Below are 22957 nucleotides of genomic sequence, written 5' to 3'. Positions count from 1 at the left end.
AAATTTTTGTAGATAGGAAAGATGAAGAATGAGTGAGACCTGAAATGGAAAGAAGATCTCACACAGCTGGGACTGCACAGCTGCCACACTGTGTAGATGTTACAGAACAACCTCCTTCCTACAGAATTCATTTGGTATGGCTTCCTGGCAAACACTTGGCCAGGTTTCACCTTTAATTGACATTCATAACCTTTGACCACGCCAGGTCGACCTGAAAATACCTTATGATGCCTTTTTAGAACCTGTCTCAGTTCTTCCTTCTGATTAGCTGAAATCTTATCGATTTCCTGCAATTTAGCTTCAATTTTGTCCAAAATAATTGCTTCTTCTTCTTCTGTGTTTAGCTTACTTGTACTAAGATTAACACCTTCGTCCCAATATCTCCTGTTTTTCAGAACTCGTATAGGCAGCTCCCAAGTTTCATCATTAGTTACTACATGTTTATCAATAAAAGGTACCGTAATTACTCCAGTTATCGGCAAGACCATTTTTAACTGGCTTCTTTCAAAGTCAACAACACTCTGATATTTTGACAAGAAATCTATGCCAATTAAAATTTCAATACTGACATTGTTTACAATTAAACATGGATGATAAATTAAATTACCATTAACGTTAAAGGGCAGCAAAGCTTCTTGCTTTACCGTTTTTGACACCTTGCCAGTAGCACCAATTATTCTTAGTCCTGATACGCTCATTACTGTAAGCTTGTCTTTACCAGGTAATGCATCAAAGGACTGAGATATCGCACTCACCTCACTTCCACTGTCTAAGAGACAACGTACATTGATACCCAACATATTCACTATTATTATAGGGTGGCTTATTCTAGGTTGTACAGGTGGTTCCTCAAACTCATCCAATAGCTCCTTTTGGATTTGTCTCCAACTAAAGTGATCGACATCTGTCTTCATTACATTTAGGTCAAAGTGTGTATGGGTTTCCTGAATTACATTTTCAGCTGCCTTTTCCAGTCAGTCTATTAATTTCAAATCGAAACACCGCACGACTTCATTACATTTAGTTTGCTGAACATGACCCAAATTACTGTAGTCTGAGCGATTCTGCGCCTCCAGACCGGGCATAACACTAGTTACAGCTAAACCACTTTCACTATTATCGTCGGGTTCCTTCTCAAGTGACAACTGGTCACAGCTACTGGGTTCATCGACCCCCAACAGGCTACCCTCTACATTCTCACTTACCTCCTGTCCTAAATCTATTAGTACAGTATCAACATCCTGCACAGGCACTTTAGATAAGAGCACATCATCCTCATCGTAAATATAAGCATGAATTTCTTCTGCTTCTTCACCTGACAATTCAGTATTTTGTAGCTCCTCCCTATCGTTACACTGCTGCGCCTTCTCATTCTCTTCCCACTTAGAAAGCGTCTCTAACACGGTATCTATCAAATACTGTGAGTGATCTAATATTTCTGCTGTATTCTTAGGTGCTACAGACTCTTCATCCACATGTTCAGTCTGAGTATTCTGATCTGTCTTACCAATTCCCGTAACTACTGGCTTAGGAAAAGTAACCGCCTGGTGAGCGCCAGTGTCCTCATAGACGGGAACTAGCTTTCCTGCCTCGGCCTACTACTGTTTCCCTTATTTTCATTATAGTTAACTGGCATAGCATTGCTTTCCGTACTGTTGTTTACATGCATAATTTTGTTTGGAACAAAATTATTATCATTTGGATGCCATTGTTGGTTCTGATAATTATATCTCCAATTCCTACCTCTCTTAGGATGACGAACACCTACGGTTCTGATGTTTACATTGCCATTCTGCTCGTTCTTAAAATTACTACTATTGTTATTAGCATTTCTGTTATTACGTGCTTGCTCCTCATTGGCAGCAACACGTTCTACACGTCCCAAATATTCAATGAAACGATCCAGATTGTCTCTAGGGGCAGATATAAGTCTAGTTTGCCAATACCATGGCAGTTTGGCTTCAAGACCTAGTATTATCATTTCAGGTTTCAGCTTTTCGTCCAAATGTGACAAACGTGAAATCCATGACCTAGCAAACTCTTTAATAGATTCCTTGCCTGCATTGAAGCGTTTTCCACTCCAAAATTCTCTCAACACTTCATTTTGCTTATTACTAGACCAATACTCATTAATGAAAGCTGTTTTAAATTCTGCTAATGTTTTACACTTCAACATAACATCCGCTGACCAGCGCATGGCGTCACCTGCCAAATGGCTTCTAATAAATGAGATTTTCTCTCGTTCAGACCAAGTTGGTGGAATCACATCTTCAAAATCGTTCCAGAACTCTAGCGGGTGGATATTTTTATCTGGATCGAACCGCAAGAACTGCCGACACCCGATAAAAGCGGCGTTTGCAGCTGCAACTTGTTGTATACTACCATTACCAGAAGTAACTGAAGCTACTTTACTCTCAATGTTAGCAATGTTAGTACTAATATTTTCTACTCTTATTTCAACAATATCTACTCTTTGCACAATATGAGTAGTATCAGTTTTGATTGCATCTACTTCTGCTTGACATATATTTACTTTTATGTTAACATCTTTAAACCTATCTGAGCACAGTTCAGATTCCGCCTCGATCTTTTCTGTTAACTTGTGCTCCAGCTTCGCATCTTCCATTTGGAAGTCTTTGCGAACCTCAGCAACTTCGGATTTTACTGTTTTATACATTTCAGAAAATTGTTGAGTAACCTTTTTCTTAATATCCTCATGGTTGTAATCAATTTTATAATTCAAACTGTCCAGATCCTCTTTCAACTTATTGCAACTAGCCTTGAAAGAATTTTCTAATTCAGCTTTATTGGATTCTAATTTATTGTCCATTGCCTCAAACCGTTTATTAGAATTGGTTTGGCTGGCCACAATCTCAGACTTTAATTCAGCTGTCATTCTAGCATTACTGGCCGACATTTTTACATTACTGGCAGCTACTGCTTGTAATATAACATTTAAATCAATAGCCCCAGCATCTTTGGGTTGCTCACTAGCTGGCTTTTTATCACACTCAGGTGACGAAAAACTAGCTCCAACACCAGAATCATCAAAACTAAACGAAACTTCTGATTGATTAGTCGTATCTAACGTCTCCTGTTTAAACCCTACCACCTCTGATGGCGGTTTCGTTTTTAACTCATCAGATAAACTATCATCTAACAAATTAACAATTTCTAATTTCTGCTTTACTACAGGGGTCTCTATTATAGAATCATTGCCCCTTTGCACACTACTGTCAGGAGACAATACTTCATATTGTTAATCCAATTCCGTCGTCCACATGCACACGTAACACTTTCACTCTTCTATTACTCAGCTGCGTGTCGCATTTCACTCGCGAATCCGAATAGTTAATAATCACTTTCACTTTTACTCAGTTTCTTCCCGGCCGATGCACCATATGTGGGGCGGCGGGTGGAATTTATTTTTGTATACTATGTTTGAATGTAGAAACACTGCATTTCCTGGCCGATTAACCATATGTGCGGTGGCGGGGGGAATTATTGTTGTTAAAATGTTCCTATTATTTATGCTGTTGTTTTGCCGTTCTCAACACTGGCTCTCTAACTACAATATTGGATACCAGAAAGTGATTAGCAAAACGTGAAGCCTGTAATTAGAATTCCTAGTGGCCACTTCATCTGAGAATACACTTATAGTTACAGCTTATAGCTCTGAAGAATTAGGAGATTGTCTGGGATTTATAATCAAAAACGATTTTCTAAAATAGTTGAGTATATTCTGAAGGTCACAGATGAAAAACAAAAGAATCCACACCATCTAACTAACAGAGCAGTTCAGAGTCTAATGCGCTGATGCCACTATAACTGTCCAAGTTAAATATTTAAATGAATGCTCGCCATAATTTGATGATTAGTTTCATCAAACGCCACGCTAAATAATGGTAGAATGTTTGTTCCACGGCGGCACGTGAAAATACGACAATACGCAAACTGAAGCTAGATAATGAAAATCATCCCAGAATTGACACTTCACTCGAAAATGATTTCATGGTTACACGTAGCCCGAGTAACTTAATACGGCATCCGAGGCTATTTGTAGCAATGATACCGACGCGACGCGACTCCCGACACAAATGGCGTGCTATTCAGCATCTGGAGAGAACTGGGGCCTTGCTTCCTCGCGCAGCGTTCTTATATATAAAGCCGCGGTGCGGACGGCTAAGGGAACGCCTGATCAAATCGGCTCTCCCAACTAGCCGCTGGGCTAGTAATGCACCACATTAGGTTACCAAATAAATCATAGCTTCTTTTGCTGATGGCCGATGAAGCTCTCAATTTAAATGTGCATTCAGCACACAGGTAAGTAATCATAATAAAATTTTGACGTGGCTAAGTTAAATATTTTGGGCGAGAGAATTAATTTAATTACACTGCACGCAGTAGACGAGCTCTGAACTGGCCCTTTGGAGATACGCTATCGCTATAGTTTTATAGGTATTCAAATGAAACTTCTCACATCCTTATGGTGATAGCGGATCTCCATTCTACTTAAATATAAACATCCTAGCCTTATTTATTTGCCTACTTAATCTATCTTGCTTCCTTAAGTTTTAAGACGAAAACCAGAAAATCATGAATTTCCACTAAAATTTTAATTTGTGAAATCCAAAGTACTGTTTTTATTAAATAATTATGAAAAATGAATGTAATTATAAATTTTTAACTCTCTAGCTCTTTTGTGTTGCGCCAATGATTTTTTACAGAAAAACGTCCAAATTTCGAAAATGGCTAAAGTTATCGAACTGATATTCAACACACATTAATTTAGTATTACTCCTTACATGCTAGAAATGTTTTAGGTTATTTTCTTGATTTTTAAGGTATTGCGCAACATTTATGACGTCAGAGATAGTTACAGCAGACTGGCTGGCACACAATGGAAAGACTGATGTGAATTTACTACAGCGTGAGTAGGCTGCTTCCCTACAAGCTGTCGTCCTCATATTTTTCGTCACAATCCTCTTTAGTGACCGTCTGTCACAATCACCCAACACGCACTTTCGTTCGCTTTCCACTTTAGCAGATGACGCTTTTCTGTTTTCATTGGATGCAGCGTAAATGTTCGATATGGTGTCTCTTGAAATACCAGTTACTTCGTTTACTGCGGTTATGGAAGTACTCATCACATGAGAACCAACAATTTTCCCACATTCGAAGTCACTTAGCGCTGACAAAATACACTGACAACTACACAGTACACTATGCTGACCGCGACTGACACTTTTAAGGTATTGAGGACCCTGGACAGGTGCTGCTCGAGGTCAAACACAACCTCGGCTAGCAGCTTCGTTTATGTTTAAGCAAGCATTTCTCTATCGCAATATAGTTCAAACAGCTGACAGTACAGAATGCTGAAGAGGTGTTACCAGGCCAGAGGGCTGCTGGAACGCAATGCCCAAGCCCAATTGAGGAGACAATATCACAATACTCTTTTTTCACCAAAACATCAACATCCAGATTACAACATCCGGAGTTAAGCCCCCCGCCCCCTCAAAAAAATACATTGCATGAAAAAATGAGTTATTAAGTGCCTGATACGAACTAGGAGGGATCGCAAGTAGAGTGATATTTCGAAACTAAATTTAGAATCTAATTCCAATAACAATAATTACTTGAATCCTAAGTAGAAGAGGTATCAAAGACTCACTCAATCCCTCCGGAAAGGGAACTTTAAGAAAAAGGCCATTCAACAAATTTTGTTTAATCGAAAATTACTCTGGAGATAATTATTCAGACGGAAGGTTAATTTATCAAACCTCCATCCCGTTGGACTCAATCGAATCAGAACTCTTTTATATTAGTAGTATGACTTACAAACTGTAATTTAAACAGAAAACGCTTTCTTAACAATATACGAGTGCATCAATGAGGCGCTATTTCGCTGTGGCACCCTTCAGACTGCACTGGACGATGACAACCCCTGAGGCAGCGCTCGCCTCTACAAAGAAAAAATAAATCTCACTCTACAGTATATACAAAAAAAAATTCACCGCCAAGTATGATGGTACTTGTCGAGGCACCAACCTTGATGAATATAAGACAGTAAAATTTACAGCTAACCATCTACTAAAAGCGAGGATTTTTTTTTTAATGAAGCTAAACAGTGCCAGTTTTTGGGATTCGTATGGACAACATAATTCTGTCTTCAAACTGTCACACAGGAAAGTGTAAATTAATGAAAGAACTACTCTGCTTTCCTTAAGTAACCACAACAAAAACCGGCAGCGCATCTATGCTTAATTACACAAGATAATTCACGGAAGCACTAGGTAACAGGAAACCAAATGAACCTAAGCGACACCAAATTTGCGGAATGGTGAAGCGGACAGCTTCGGAGTCTTACAGTGGTTATAATGACATTTCAGAATTAAAATCAGTTTTGCAGTTACTTGGTTGGTTGGTTTTGGGGAAGTGGGCCAGACAGTGAGGTCATCGGTCCCATCGGATTAGGGAAGGATGGGGAAGAACGTCGGACAATCCCTTTGAAAGGAACCATCCCGGCATTTTCCTGAAGCGATTTAGGGAAATCACAGAAAACCTACATCAGTATGGCTGGACGCGAGTTTGTTTCAAACGGTTCAAATGGCTCTGAGCACTATGGGACTTATCATCTGAGGTCATCAGTCGCCTAGAACTTAGAGCTACTTAAACCTAACTAACCTAAGAACATCACACACATCCATGCCCGAGGCAGGATTCGAACCTGTGACCGTAGCGGTCGCGCGGTTCCAAACTGAATCGCCTAGAACCGCTCGGCCACAGAAACGCTGTTTTTAACCGGTGTCCTCCCGAATGGCACTGTTTTTACGCAAGAACGCTTTAAGTAGTACTTACCTTCCACAACAATTGCCAAACCACTTAAAAGGCACCATCATAAACACTAGCCTCATCAACAGGCACCACCTACTGGTTTATGCATATGTAGCACTATAGGAGGCGCGGAATTCATACACTGTTTCAGCATAAAAGTAAGGCAGTGCAGTCACAGCACGGTACGATTTTTAAATAGAAATGGACCAAAAACAACTTCATAGTTCGGAGCACAGTACTTATAGCAGCAAACAGCTAACCCTCAAGATAGGGTGCAGTCGGTAGTAGCAGCGAGAGTGCCGAAGACACCGTGCGCTGCCACAGAGCGGGACACGCCTGCACCCAGGCCTGTGGTCACTGACAGCCCCAGTTCCGCTGCGCCAAGGAGGCCTCGCGCCGCGTAGTCCCACTCACAATGGGAGGCCGCCAATTGTGAAATTCAGATTCGATTCATACTGCGCATAATAAAAGCTCATGGCCAGAGGTGTAATGTGGCAAAGCACCAAGATGCACTTCTCAGCCGTTGTCGAGAAAATCGACAGTTAAAAGAAACCGTTGCTGAGAAATACTCTCTACGATTAATAATTTTCTACAGCGTCGTGGCGCAGCGGTAAGCGCTCGGGTTCGTAATCCGAAGGTCGGCGGATCGAATCTCGCGCCATGCAACTTTTTTTTTATTATTTGTTTTTTGTAATTCAAATATATATATATATATATATATATATATATATATATATGTAACATTTCCGGCAATCAGTTGCCACAATTATGCATATAATAAGTTGTTGAAAGTCGTCTGTCGTGGAAAAACTGGTGCCTTCGAACATCATTATGTTTTCCGCAAAGAAAGTTGTATTTCACAAATGTTATTAATTATCTTCATAATATTATCCACGTATAGTTAACGGAAGACGTAGAAACGATATTCCGAAACGAATACGTATAGCGTAAGTCAAACGTTCGAATTAGAATAGAGACCCCACGAACACAAATTTGCTGTGGCAGGTATGATATATAAACTCCGTTACTCGCTCGTTACACTTGAAGGACAGATGTTGAATGGGCCGAAACGAGCCGCCGCATAACAGTGTAGTTGCGTGCTAACTTCGAAAGAAAGTAGATGCGGTCCCTAGCGCAACTTATAACATCGTCGAAAATCAGTGCGGACGGGTGAGCTTTGGTAAACCCTGTTAAAAAAAGGGAAAAATGGAGGCGGTACAATTGGAGAGCGATCCGCCTTCACCAACATGCATATATATATATATATATATATATATATATATATATATATATATATATATATATATATATATATATATATTACAAAAAACTAATAATAAAAAAATTGCATGGCGCGAGATTCGATCCGGCGATTTTCGGACTACGAACATGAGCGCTTACCGCTGCGCCACGACGCTGTACAAAATAAATAATCGTAGAGAGTATTTCACCGCAACGGCTTCTTTTAACTGTCGATTTTCTCGACAACGGCTAAGAAGTGCATCTTGGTGCTTTGCCACATTACACCTCTGGCCATGAGCTTTTATTATGCGCAGTATGAATCGAATCTGAATTTCACAATTGGCGGCCTCCCCTTGTCAGCTGTGCCGCCACTCTGCGTCGCGCCAGGCCAACAGCGACCCCATCTCAGGCGTCATTGCTGCCTGTCGGTTCCGACCAAAATCGCTTCACCATTCAGCAAATGGGCATACAGTACTCTCCGGGTTGTCCCCGTAACTCTCAGACCTCACTGCAAACCCACCGACCACATGACTCTCTGAGCCCGCTCTATTAAAACTTCGTGCAATAATCGCGCGATAGCGCAGTCAAGCCAAATGGAAGAGCCGACACACGACCACCGTCAAAGATAGAGAAAAGGCACTACGGCTATCCCTTATTCTTTACGGACAACTTCCGTCACAGTTTCCCTATATATTCACGTTCCAGGAACAGAGGGTGCACATCATCATCTGGAGTGATGAATATCTAACCGAAACTGCAACAATGTCAATGAAACGCATCCCATGTTATTTCTTTACGGCATGGTTCCAATATTGGGACATTTAACAGGGTGTAATTCGAGCATAACATACTCGCGTGATACCGCACTTTGTGTTGATACACCTATTACACTAGCTCAAAGTAATTTATGTGAGTGACTATGTTCCAACAAGGTGCTCCTAGTGTGAGTTCAGAATCGTCATATACTGAATCATTTGTGAATGACCATGTTCACATTGTGGTGAAGAAGAAGAGGTTTCTATTAGCGGTTTCAGTAAATTCTTAAAAATATCAATTTTGATCAAGTTTCAGAATAAAAACTGAACAATAATGGCGCAAAAAAAGACAGACGGAATACATTAGTAGAATCGGATGAGATGGCATTTTGTCCTTATACATATTTTGAGCAGAAATCAAATAGTAAATAGATTTTACAACGATCGTATAGGACTTAAGATGAAAACAGGAATAATAAAGGGGTGCCAAAGACATTTTGTATTACAAAAAACTATTGTCAGCAGCCTTAGAGGATATTTGCAGATGATTAAACTCTGGACACAGAGAAAAAATACGTGTTATTCAAAATTACTTGAACTGCCTGTGTTTTGCAAATAACGTAGTATTTTTTCCGAGTATATAAAACTTTCAACAAATAGAACAGCTCAACAGTGAAAGTTTGAAAGTACCACCTACAGAGCAACAAAAACTTGAAGTTTGCAAAGCAGGTATTCTAAACGCAAGAAAGCCGCTTAGAGAACAATGGGAATTCCTCGGATAAGAATAAATGTAATGAAGCCCGTATTAAAAATTATATCTGGGACATATAAGTCGTCGAACAGATGGTCGACAGAGCAAGTCGATATGTCATTCTATTCCAAGGGATAAATAAAAGCTGGGACCACAATGAAATGGAAACCTGGTGGATGGCATTATGAAACAAGCAAGAGAACCACGGAAGCGTATAAAATACTGTAATAGATGGAAGAGTGTGTCGGAGGCCTTTGTTTAGCATAGCGTGTCAAATTTCTAACGATTATGCATATTTTCCATACTTCCAATACACCATCGACAATCTGGTGTTGCATCGCAGCATCGCAGAAGGTACGATAATATTGTAGTGTAAAAAGGGCTTGTAAATTTCCTCAGCATCATCTGTAACGTCACAACCATCATTTTCAAAACAACTTTTTCCACGTGAACTGAGGACCGTTTCTCAGTATAGACTGGAAATAACTTTACTGAACTGTTGATAATCAGAAACATCCACTATGAGTGATAATGATTTTCTACACGCTTCCTACTTCTTACAGTCATACTGACATAGCTATGATTTCAAACATGTATCACCAAAACTATTGCCAGTTCTGACCAACCTCAATAATCTCTTATTCGTTCATAACCGCTCCTCAGAATCAGCTGGGAAAACAGCCGTCTGACGTTTGTCAAAAGACCGAAAGCCAACTTAGATAAATACTGTCTCCGTGAATTGCAGATATTGGAGTCGAATTACATAACGTTTTCCCTCGATTAGCGTGCATGGAGATAATTGTTTGTTGGTCCAGCAAATACGAAATGTAAGCTTCACGGGGGTTCTGTTACAAAATACAGATTCACAACCAACAATACCATTTACGGCTTCTTTTAAATACATCATCTGTTGAAATTAATATGTCCACCAGGTGTTCGAAGGTGACACACCTGAACAAAATACTGTCAATTAGTCAGCCACTTCAACTTGGATAAATTCTGCAAATTTCGACATTTGTCAGCTACATAGCGATCGACATTGCTTGACACCTGCGAAGTCTAATTAATGACATACGTTTACTTTCCGCGTTTCAACACCTTTTGCTGTTAGTTTTCAGAGACGTTTGCTGAATATTCTTCCACAGTACAGTAACTATTGCGCTGCTGACCATCGCTAGCAGTATAGATTCTAGTGTGACACTGCATTGTTTGTTTCAGGCTAAAGTATACCGTTTCTCTATCTCTTGGCCTCGCATACTGCCTAATGGGGACCTGGACGTGATCAACCAGCCGGGAATCGACTACTACAACAATCTCATCAACCTATTACTGGAGAACGATATCCAGCCACTGGTAAGAAGGCTATAATGTCTGTTCTCTGGAGGAATCCATTGAGGGGTGCACAGTATGCTTGGACCATTCACTGCTCCACATAGCATTCTTCTGCAGCATAAATGTCCATCCTAGCGTTAATGTAACCTATAGACGTTAGTGTAAAAATGTCTTCAGTCTGTGGAACTTACTAGTCAATCTGAGGAGGAAGCTGCTCATAAATTCCTCTCGGCCCCTTATATTAGCAAGTGAAGAAACATTTACACAATACATACCAACAAGAATGAAGGGGTGAATACCCTGTCAGTATAAATAAAAGGGAAGGATCCGCGGATCTATCTTGGACTCAGTACGCCTATAGAACCACCCGCTGCGGAAACAGTTTAATTTTATTTATCGGGATCGGTCACGGGCTGCTCCTCTGACTCCCTCCAGAGTACAACTCACTTCTGTATGCCTATGTAAGTTCCCAAGATATCAGCTCTTGACCGATTCGTTCTACTCACATATTTTTACACTAGTTTTACACTGCCAATAAAACTATGATTTAAAGGTACTCTGATAAAGCTGTAACCACTGATGAAGCATCGCAGTTATAATGGCAGTGATGACGATAAAGTTGAGTCCTTAGAAAAAGAAATACATGTAAAAACACCATCACCACCAACATACAAATAAATTATGACTAATGTGATATGTATTATGTGTAAAGAAAAGATTCAGTTTTAGGTTTTTTGTGTTTCTTTGCATGTACATGACGGTGCCAAATACTGTTACACAATTTGCTCAAATTAATTAAAATGTAATCGAGGTGTGTATACGACATTGATGCATTTACATTGTTTCTTGATGCCGGTTTACAGATTTGTTCCATATGCCTGCTGTTACTGTTTCGTATATGTGTATTGACGTGGCTTCTTACGTAACATTCAGAATTCCTTTCTTTCATTATACCCAATTGTTATGTTACTTTTACGGGATTTTTTTCAGAAAAACATAAGCATCTTCAGTCACTTAGTTCCTCTCTAGCGAAAAAAATCCGTACGTTATGAGATCATTTTGTAGCGCATAAGCAGCTTTTCATCATACTATCCAGTTTATTGCCGCCCCACGAAAGTAATAAAACGTATTTATATCGGCTTACACAGAAATACTCTCCTAACTAGGCTCCAATTACAACATCATTACTGCCAAGGCTATTGGTACAGTCCGACTGAAAATAAGATGGTTGAAAACACTTGTATCTGTAATTGAATGAACTAACCACAAAGGTTTCAAAAGCAATTTACAGTTTTACTATTTAAAATCCAAGAACAGGCATATCCACACTCGAATACACTGTTAGCACCACTACCATAGTACAGAATTTTAACAATTGGTTTTAATGATTAACTGGAATATTACATTGTATTGTACGACGGCTTGAATCACTTATTGCAAAAGATTCAGCTACGGTTTTATTTGAAATCGGTGTTCACTATCTATCTCTTACATTTTTCCCGCTTTTACATTTAATTTCCTGTTCACTCATTTCTCGACTTCTCTTGAGGCCTATGTAAACCGCTCAACTAAGTGGAGGCAGTCCTTAAAATAACTTCGAAACATTAAATCATCTTTTTTCCTAGCATCCCTGTCAAACTATGTCGTCTGAAATTCTTTCCCTACAGTCATGTTATCCTTTCCAGTCACTGTGACACAGTGACATTCACTTGATACTCCGTAATTTTCTACGGAATTGAAGGAAATAAAATAAATGACAATCTTGGTATTTTCGTCATGAAAATGTATCATATGTAATGTTCATAGCCAACGTCTCCCACCTTACAGGTGACGATGTTCCACTGGGACTTGCCGCAAGCTCTGCAGTACATAGGTGGCTGGCCTAATCCCATCCTTGCGGACTACTTCCTCGAGTACGCCAGGGTGCTCTTTGACAACTTCGGCGACAGGGTAAGTTACTTTGTATACTGATATTTCCCTTATTATTGATGATACTTAGTAAGGATAATTTAACTACAACTAAGGTTTGTAGGATTTTGTTCTACAGTAATGAATATGTAAAGTGAAATACGGTAACATCTTCTCATGATCTCAATATTTTTAACCATCGATGTAGTTTCCGAAGCAAGCTACTGTCCCCTGTCTTACACCAGTGAGGAATTAAAGATACTGTCAAGTGGAGATCGAACAGATTTTCTGTTCGGGTCGAAAGGGAGAAACGTTGGTCCTTGCAGAACTAGCACTCCTGCAAGAAAGGATATTGCGGAGACATGGCTTAGCCACAGCCTAGGGGATGTTTCCAGAAAGAGATTTTCACTCTGCAGCGGTGTGTGCACTGCTATGAAACTTCCTGGCAGATTAAAACTGTGTGCCGGACCGAGACTCGAACTCGGGACCTTTGCCCTTCCCGGGCAAGTGCTCCGCCATCTTTGTTCTTTTTCTTTAAAAAAAAAATGAGTGGACTGATTGGAACTCAAGAGACTGCATATACACTGCGTGATGTTTACCACATTTTCATTTTTTTTACGCTCTATCCGCAGGAGAGCTTCTGTAATGATTGGAACATAGGAGACGAGGTACTGACGGAAGTAAAGCTGTGAGGAGGGGGCGTGAGTCGTGCTTGGGTAGCTCAGTTGGTAGAGCACTTGCCCGCGAAAGGCAAAGGTCCCGAGTTCGTGTCTCGGTCCGGCGCACAGTTTTCATGTGCCAGGAAGTTTCATATCAGCGCACACACCGCTGCAGAGTGAAAATCTCATTCAGGGGCATGATTTCTTAATCGTGGGATTACAGTTTCGTAGTAGTTGATGTATATGGTGATTACTCACAATCATTAGCGTGAATAATTGTCTAGTATTTTCCGCTAGCGCAAACAGACTTCATTTATGGGCTTGCTAGCGCAGTTTTGAGAGGTGGCTTGAAAAGTAAATGCGCAATGTTGCAATAATCTATAACAGTAGGTCTAAAACAAAATAATGAAGAACCAAGTGACGTTTATTTCTATATAGGAAGTGGGTGACACGTGCACGACGAACAGCAAATGGAATAGATTTAAGACTGAAATTAGCATTGATTACTTTTCGTAACATAATTGTCAATTTCAGTGTTAAGCTTCTGGCGTTTCTGAAAAGGATAATTGACATTCAGTGCCTATTACGCGTTCTGACTTCTGACAGTGAGAAAGTGACCTGAGGAATTCATTGAAAAACTGAATGTCACTAAGCGACAAATGGAGAGGTGCTGATCTTCAATTACTGGGACCAACAGGAACACAAGCTTATGGAACATAGAGCAACTGGGATGGAAGCCGTAATTGTACAGCAGTGTAAATGAAATGGAGTATTTAGCGAAACAAATCAATGTTAGAAGGACTTACGAAGAACTTTGCTGGTTTCAATGAGGGAATACCAAGTGGATGACACAAAGAAGCAACACCAGAAACAGTAGGAAACGTTAAGGCCATAGAAGCAGTAGTTTACTAATGAATTGCAGTTACGACGGTAGTACTTGCATTAGATGTTGTTAAAGACAAATTGTGCGTGGTATTTTCGAAATTTTAGACTAGACGAGATGAAACCCAGTGAGAGGCAGTTGCGTATCCTTGCGTGACTATTTTTTTTAGAAACTCTGAACGTCGTGAATCATCAAGTACCAACTTTGAACTAGACTCTAATCATAAAATGATAACTCTTTCTCACGGCCCCATATTGCAGTTAGATATTTCTCCAATACGTGATATTTGAAGAGCTCAAATCCTTTTGTTGGCAACGTGTGACTTTCTCCTGACTTCGTCATTCGCCAGATGTCTCGTTAACAAACAACACTTAAGGACACTGGAGCGATTCAAACTGTTGTTCCATTAACACGTAATTCGTTTCGTACCATTGGCCAATTTCGGCCTTACGAGCCATTCTCAAGTGAAATAGGGGCCAAGAGCATGCCATAATATATTAATTCGCAGCGGACATGACAGTTCTCATATCGAACACACACGCATGAAAGGTTTAAATTTAAAATAGAATGGCTACTGAATACAGTACTGATGCTCACCGTCGAAACTATTGTCATGAAGAATAGATCCCAGAAAGTTAATACGAGGTGCGACGGTTTACCATCCAGCCACATTTTCTCAGAGAGCCCTGTAAAACCACCAGCATCTGACAGTCCAGTGGGAACACGTTCCTTTCGCAGGTGAAAGTGTGGACGACATTCAACGAGCCCATCACATTTACTGGCGGCTACGCTAGCAGCGGCGGGAAGGCCCCGTCGCAGAACGCTTCTGGTATCGGCGACTACCTGGCGTCGCACACCGTCATCAGGGCGCACGCCATGGTCTACCGCCTCTACGACGAGCAGTACCGCTCCACGCAGAACGGTGAGTCCAGACCGTACACTGAAGCTCACTTAAATATAGTTAGCTAGCAACAACTACAAGGCAAGTTAAAAAGGTGTGCAGAAAGTTATTATCATAAGAAGACAAAAAGAAAATAAACACCTACATCATTAGTCTGTACTTCATTTTGAAGCATGTGGTGGAGGGTACTTTATACCGTACGTGTATTGTTTTGATTAACACAGTGAGACATGGAATTTTAACACGAAAATCTTTCAAAAATTGAATATCAGGGAACAGGATAATTCACAATAATGAAAAAGAAATAGAGGTGGGCAGGATATTCAGTGAGGAAAATGGATTGCATTAGAACTAAGGAAATTCTTCGATGGGTTTCTAGACACAACAAAGGCTATGGCGAAGAAGCGACGGAACAATGCTGGACCAACACACAGCTAAAAACGAACTGTATGAACCCAGGTCTGGAGAGAATTCCATCCTGAAGCGGTTACAGAAAGTCTTATTATAATGATGATAATTCGCTCGTACGTGGGTCGTTCAATAAATAATGCCCCACATTTTCTTAGAACACATTTATTGTTAAGAGTCAGAATTTGGTGACAATATACATCAACATGTCCTGCACATGTCCTCTTTTTCTACGTAATGTCTATCACGTTCTATGGTCGTGCACCAACATTGTGGAAGAGCATGTATTCCCTGCTGGCAAAAGCTCTAGTCCTGTAGGCGTAGCCATGTTTTCACTGCATGACTGACATTCTCGCCATCTTCAAAGAGTGTTCCCCGTAGAGAATTTCTAAGCGGCCCAGAGAGATGGAATTCCGAGGGTGCCAGATCTGGACTGAAGGGTGGATGAGGCAATAATGTCCAACCCAATTTGGCGATCTGTTCCCGGGTTCTCTGACTTGTGTGTGGGCGTGCATTACCGTGTTGGAGCAAGATATCTGCTGGATTCTTGTTCGATCGAACACGTCGGAAACGGTTCTTGAGTCTTCACGTATGCCTCTGAATTGATGGTTGACTCTCTTGGCATCACATCCACGAGAATGACGCCATCACAACCCCAGAAGACTGTCACCATGACTTTTCCGGCAGAGGGGGTTGTCTTCAATTTCATTTTTTGTGGTGAAAGAGGATGATGCCACCTATAGACTGCCCTTTTGTTTCCGGCGCAAAGTGATGCACCCAGCATTCGTCCCTCGTGACAGAAAGTCCTCTCCGTCAGTCTCGAAACGATCCAACAATTCAGATGAAATGGCCTTTCTTTGAATCTTGTGGTCCGTTGTGAGCATTCGTGGGAGCCCTTTCAATATCCGCGAGCCTCGATCATTGCAGACGCACTTCCAATGCTGACCGACAACTGTAGAACCAATTGTCGGGTTTTGATGCGCCGATCGCCAGGAATATAATGTCAAAGGCATTATTCAGCATGTGTGGAGCAGTGGCTCTGACAGGACATGCGGAGCGTGGCTGATTATGAAGCTCTGTTTCTGCATTTCCTGAGGCTGTATCTTACTTTGCCCATCGCTTAGCTGTACGCCTATCAACTGTAGCATCGCCATAAGCTGCACACAAACGCTTATGGATGTTCACCACGGTTTCTTTACAAGAATTCAGTAACAGCACGCTGCCTGTAACGTGAATCGTATGTAGACGCCATTTTGACGCTATACTACAGCTCTGCCATCTGCCAGAACGGTTAGAAACTTAATAGGCGCACACAACAAACATAAAATGTCAAACACCAACAAGGACGTTTGTTTATGTATATTAATGGCTTGTCTTTTTAATTTGGGGCATTACTTATTCAACGACCCTCGTATATTACCCAATAGCTACGTTCCATTAACTTAATGTGTGTAACAAATGAATGTAAGTTTCTCTTTTAGTCAGTAGTGTTGATGATTTTATGGATAAATATCTTACTCATACCTATTTCTAGTAACCTGCTAGCCTGTAGAGGAATGAAGAAATCTCATTTTTTTGTGACAGCGGATACCCACATACAATATCGACTCACTTTAAGATTGTACTTAATGGATTTATTTTAATTTCAACCTTGTTTACAGAAATAAGCCATAACATTTGCACTTATTACTAATAAAGTAACATGAATTATTTTAGGAGTGGGAAAAACCTACCTCTGTGTCGCTTTCGTTATTGAAAGTCACATTCCCTATTAAGAAGCGACCTCAAAAGAGTAATTGCGTAAACGACATAAGAACTTTTACAACGTAAACCGACATGAACCGTAGTAACAAACCTGAAAGAGCAAATGGGTTCAACAACGGCTTTGTAAATTTCAATTCAATTCAGAAATGTAAAATAAAGGAAATTACCGCAAGTTCCAAGTGAATAACTTCCATTTTACTTTACTAGATATGCACTGTCAGCCTCGGAAGAACTCGAGGTTTACCGACCAACAGAACTACGCCTACCTCTAAACCTGTCGTTCCTATTCTATTCTACATCACCCACAATGGTACGTGCATCCCTGGGTAATCCTGGAGTCTACAGATACCCCTGTGGGTGACCATATCATTATTTCTTTTCTTTTTATTTTATTCCTCTTTTCTCCTAATTTATGCATAAGTATTTGCAGTTTCTCTAAGTGGAATAATGATTGAGGAAACGATTCTTGAGATCTGTTGACATTAATTTGATACTCAGAGCGTCCTCTTGATCTTATAGGTTGAAAGTTAAGCAGTTGCCTTTAAGATATCTGAAGTGATATCATACTGACTTTAGTCGCAAGTTTTGGTCACTTACAATTGTTTGCAGACCGGTGTCTAGTTGCCTGCAGTCTACCTGGAAAAAGGGGCATCTGAGAACGAGATGATCAGCGGGCCCTTCCTCCGCGCACTCACAGACTGTCTAGTTGCCTGCAGTCTACGTGATAAAAGGGGCATCTGAGAACGACATGGTCAGCGGAACCTTCATCTCCGCACTCACAGACTGATGTGTCACTGCGTCCCACTCATTGCAGATATGTGGGATAAGGACCGTGACCTATTAAAAGATGGACCATACCTCGAGTAGGGCTATGAAGCGTCCTCATACTTGGGAATATGCTGTAAACACGCCTTGAAGTGCTCCTAGTGAACCAGTCATCTTGCCATTCACCTAACCTCCAGGCTTCTAAACGTCTTATCAGTAATATGCGTTCCTCTGATCTCGCAGACACGATCATATTGCTCACGCCCCAACCAACACAGCGCTGCCCTGTAACCTACTACGATATCCGTCGGACTATCCCGAGGGTAAACCTTCTACAGGTGTAGTGAGAAACCCATCGGTGAGCCTCAGAAGTACGCTCCGCTGAATTCGTCGCAGTATTGTTTTGTAGCTGTCTAGTCTAACGCGATGGGCCCAGATGCTTGCAGCGAAACCCACAATTGCGTTGAAGATAGCTTCCTGGTATGACCGCACCACATGCAAGGGTAATTTATAGTCAGCAGTGCCACTGCGGGCAGTCTTATACATAACTTTGGCCACTTTCTGAGTAACAGATTCAACGGGTTCTAGAAAGATTCTTTCCTCGTCAGGAAGAATGCCTAAGTATCTGTAAACAGTTCCAGGTTTTACAGGTATTCCATCAAGCCACAGGAAAGGATTTCTGGCAAGAGAAAATCTTCCCTTCAGAGGTATGTATATGGCTTTATGAACAGCTACAGTCAGTTTCTTGCTCTTGCACCAATGCTGCATCTCATCAAGCACATCATTCGCCTTTTCCTCAAGTCTCATCCTGGAGTCTGCAGACACAACTTCTAACATTCTGCGTGGTGTCTGTTTGTTCTAAGTCGTGTCTCCCTGCCACTTTAGCGCAACGACGCTCTGAGCGTGTTTTTTAGGGTTGTTGATAAGGAGACGCCAGACGACACATGACATGTAGAGTTCAGAAGAGTTCAATGAGACTAGCGATGATATAACCAAATATTTAATGATTTCAGCGTCAGCTCCACTGCACTCCCTGTAAAAAAATCTTAATACTAACTAAATTTAGTGGAAGGGGTTCAAGGCTTTCCTATTTTCAGTTAGCTGGTAAAATAACGTCGAAAAAGCAGTTAAGTTTACCATTGGAAATTTTATTCTACTAACAAAACATTGTTTATAAATTGCACTATTGATAAAAGGAAGTATTTTAATACAGGACGATAAAATCCAACTGTGTTCAACAAAAATGTGAACGAATATTCCCTGAATGGGTTTCCAAGTTCTACAATGGATCGAAGGATGACCTATGCCACATCACATCTATAATCTAGATTTAAGTTCAGTTTCATTAAAGAGAAAACTATCAAAATGGTTTACAGTGACCCTCAATTATCCTTAATTACTTATCTAACTTGTCGTAAATTACAGTGGCTGATGTGGCTTCTCAATAATTATATAAGAGAAAATTCATCGCGGTTCAGATTTTTACTTCAAGTAGCAAATGTGAACACCATGAGATTTAATTGACGATCGACACTAGTATTATGTAAAAAGGGGGTGTAACATATGAGACTTCTGCAGTTCTGTGTGAAGCTTTATGCGCTGTTATGCGGCTTCGCGTGCTTTCATTACCTTGTCGTTGGTTAGGCAGCGTCAGGGGGCGGCGGGCGGCGCAGTTCCATACAGCTCGCCATCTCGGAAGCAACTCTCTCCTGACTTCTCCCTACTACAATTTACCGAAGTTGGTTTGTAAAAAAAAAAAAAAAAAAATATCTGGCTGTGTTTTCATCTGACCAATCAGGGTCTCAATGTTAACGTTAAGCTACGCCTACAAAAATTCTGTCTATCCAATGAGAAACGTTATACTTTTCGTGGTGGACAATGTTTTTAACGTTTGCAACATAACAGAGACGCGAAAAAGTCTCACGCTAAAACTTGCCGCTGGTGTGGCCCTTTTAGTGTTATTGTATGATCTATACTGTTTTTCTGGAGGGCTCTATCTGGAGGGCTGGAGGGTTCTTGGCGGTCGGCTGGCGACGTGGGTCTCCGTCCCTTATCGTAGCGCCTTCTAGCTTAACACGGTTCTGCTCTCGGATTCTGTTTTCGTTTCTCCCCTCGGAACTGCGTCTGTTTCACGGTGGGAAGGTATGACATGCATTTAGCCATTCTTGTGTTAGACTGTGGTATTCCATTTGCTCACTCGTTAATCGTATTACTTTGGTTAATTGAATGTCACGATTTATTCGGAGCTATGTGACATACTGCTGGATTTGCTTATCATGTCAGGGTTTTCATGGAAGATGTTGGATTTGCCTGACACCTTACAAACTGCTAGAATGTCATCCGCATCTGCGAAAACACCTTCAGAAGCGTCAGCCCTCTCTGATAGATGTAACAGGGGTTCGATACTAAGATCCCAGAACAGTGGAGTACTTATGGAGCCTAGAGGGCAGCCCTTGGTAACCTTTTTGGTTACTTTACTCAAACTTCTTATAGAGAGATCTGGGGGCCTTAAGTAATAGAAGGCTTGCAGGCATCGCAGGCCACCAATGATTGTCGAAAGCGCCTGTGATGTTAATCATGAGCGTGACTGCATACTTTGTTGTTGAATTTTCTACAGTCTGGAAAGTTATATTGACCGCATCATCTATAGAATTCCCTTTTTTGAATCCATATTGACCCTAGTTTAGACCCAACAGCTCTCTGTGCGCCTGCAGCCGATCGCAGAGAAGTTTCCTAGACTTTGCTCAAGACGTTTAATAAACAAAAGGTATGTAACGCCGGTTCTTTTTTTGCCACTTTAATCACTACTGCTCTAACTTTTTACCACAGCGACGGGATCTTACCTATTCGCAACGCCTCGTTTAGTAATGCTATCAAATATCGCACTGTCTGTGGACCTATCATTCGCACAAGCGCTCAGTAGACGCAGTCCGGACGAGGAACCTTTCCAAGTTTGAGCTTGGAAATTCCGACAGCAACTTCTTCTTGAGCGAAATGTATCACCAACATTTGATTGTCGTACTCGTTACCTAGTTCACTTCTACGTTGTGCTTGAGTTTCAGTGTCTGTGTCTGTGTTGTCATCAGGAAGTAGGGCGATTAACAGACATTTTGCTGACACCCTCCAACCAGCTGTCGTATCATAGTAGGTCCCTTTAACTTTTCAGTACCCCCCAGGGGCTCAGCATTCATTTGCTGAGTACGGGCATGGCGACCCCGGGGTCCTGAGCTGGGGACTGGTCGGCGCCGCCGGTCTCCTGTCACCGTAACCCCCGGACATGCTTCAGCGACCACCGTATGGCGCGGCGGTGGAATGTTGTGTGCTGCGGGGAATGGTAATCTTGGCTTGACCGCCTGGATTGCGAGGAAGGCCAACCTCTATAAAAACCCCTCAATCTTACGGTGTGCTCCGCGCCTATGAGATGCATGGCTGTTGGGGTGGAACAGTCGCAAGCGGGCAACCTCTGGGGCACCTGCCGCACCCCAGTTGTATACGGCTTACTCAGGCACGCGGGGCTCTGTCTGAGCGGACCTTTAGTTCCCTAGCTGCTCGTGGGACCGCAATGGATCCTTCGACCTCTACATTTCCCCCTACCAGTGGCTTGGGTGGGCCACTGGTAGGAAAACACACCCCATCGAAGAAGCGACTTCGTGCTGCGAGTCCTCCAGCGCCTAGTGTTGATCGAGATTTATCAGACTGTCGTAACAGAGCACATGCTGATAATCAGAATGTGTTTTTGATTATTAAACGGAAGGAGGGTAGCTTTGAGAGGGTTTCTCCCTTTTATATCCACAAGGGTCTTGAGGGAATTGTAGGAACACTTAAATCTGTGAAGCGACTGCGCAATGGGACTCTGTTAGTTGAGACATCTAGTTCCCGTCAAGTCACTTCTCTTCGGAAGGCAACCTGTCTCGGTGAGTACGCTATCGAGACCGAGCTCCACTCCACTCTGAACTACAGTAAGGGTGTTGTGACATGTCGGGACTTGGTGGATATCCCCACAGACGAGTTAAAATCTGAATGGGCTGATGAAGGTATTGTTGACGTGCAGCACATTATGAAACGAGTCGATGGGAACCTAGTCAAATCCGACTCGTTTATTCTCACGTTCAGTTGCCCACGACTCCCAGAGCATGTTAAATCGGGGTTCTTACGTTTACCAGTAAGGCCATATTTCCCCAACCCAATGCGCTGTTTTAAATGTCAGCGCTTTGGGCATACTACGTTGGGGTGCAATGGGATAGCCACTTGTGGTAAATGTGGTCAGCCTACCCATGAAGGAGCCGATTGTTCATCGCCTGTGAAGTGCGTGAATTGCTCTGGGAGTCACCCTGTCTGGAGCCGGGTCTGCCCCATCTATCTCGACGAACGGAACATCGCCGGCCGCGGTGGTCTAGCGGTTCTAGGCGCGCAGTCCGGAACCGCGCGACTGCTACGGTCGCAGGTTCGAATCCTGCCTCGGGCATGGATGTGTGTGATGATGTCCTTAGGTTAGTTAGGTTTAAGTAGTTCTAAGTTCTAGGGGACTGATGACCACAGATGTTAAGTCCCATAGTGCTCAGAGCCATTTGAACCATTTGAACGGAAGATCCAGGAGATCAAAACATCTAAGCACATCCCCTATGGTGAGGCCAAGAAGCTCTTTAAGACCATGCAACCTCCTGTGTTTACGACATCTTTCGCTTCCGCTCTGAAAAAACCGGTACAAATGGCCACTGTTGCTACGCAAACGGAGGTTGCTAGTGTTAGCACTAA

The 22957-nt window shown here is 41.8% G+C and overlaps 1 protein-coding gene across 1 annotated transcript in view; it reads left to right on the top strand.

Annotated features, from left to right (window-relative positions):
- LOC126198690 (myrosinase 1-like) overlaps window positions 1–22957 on the top strand; it is a 103365-nt gene that overhangs the window by 39310 nt on the left and 41098 nt on the right. The window contains exons 3-5 of the mRNA XM_049935186.1: window positions 10801–10935; window positions 12742–12864; window positions 15103–15286. Of these exons, the coding sequence (XP_049791143.1) occupies window positions 10801–10935; window positions 12742–12864; window positions 15103–15286 (442 nt within the window). The remainder of the gene's footprint in view (window positions 1–10800; window positions 10936–12741; window positions 12865–15102; window positions 15287–22957) is intronic.

The sequence above is a fragment of the Schistocerca nitens genome, chromosome 8, assembly GCF_023898315.1.
Source record: "Schistocerca nitens isolate TAMUIC-IGC-003100 chromosome 8, iqSchNite1.1, whole genome shotgun sequence".
NCBI classification, from domain to species: Eukaryota; Metazoa; Arthropoda; class Insecta; order Orthoptera; family Acrididae; genus Schistocerca; species Schistocerca nitens.
The sequence above is the reverse complement of the archived record's forward strand: the minus strand, read 5'-3'. Positions and strand labels throughout refer to the sequence as shown.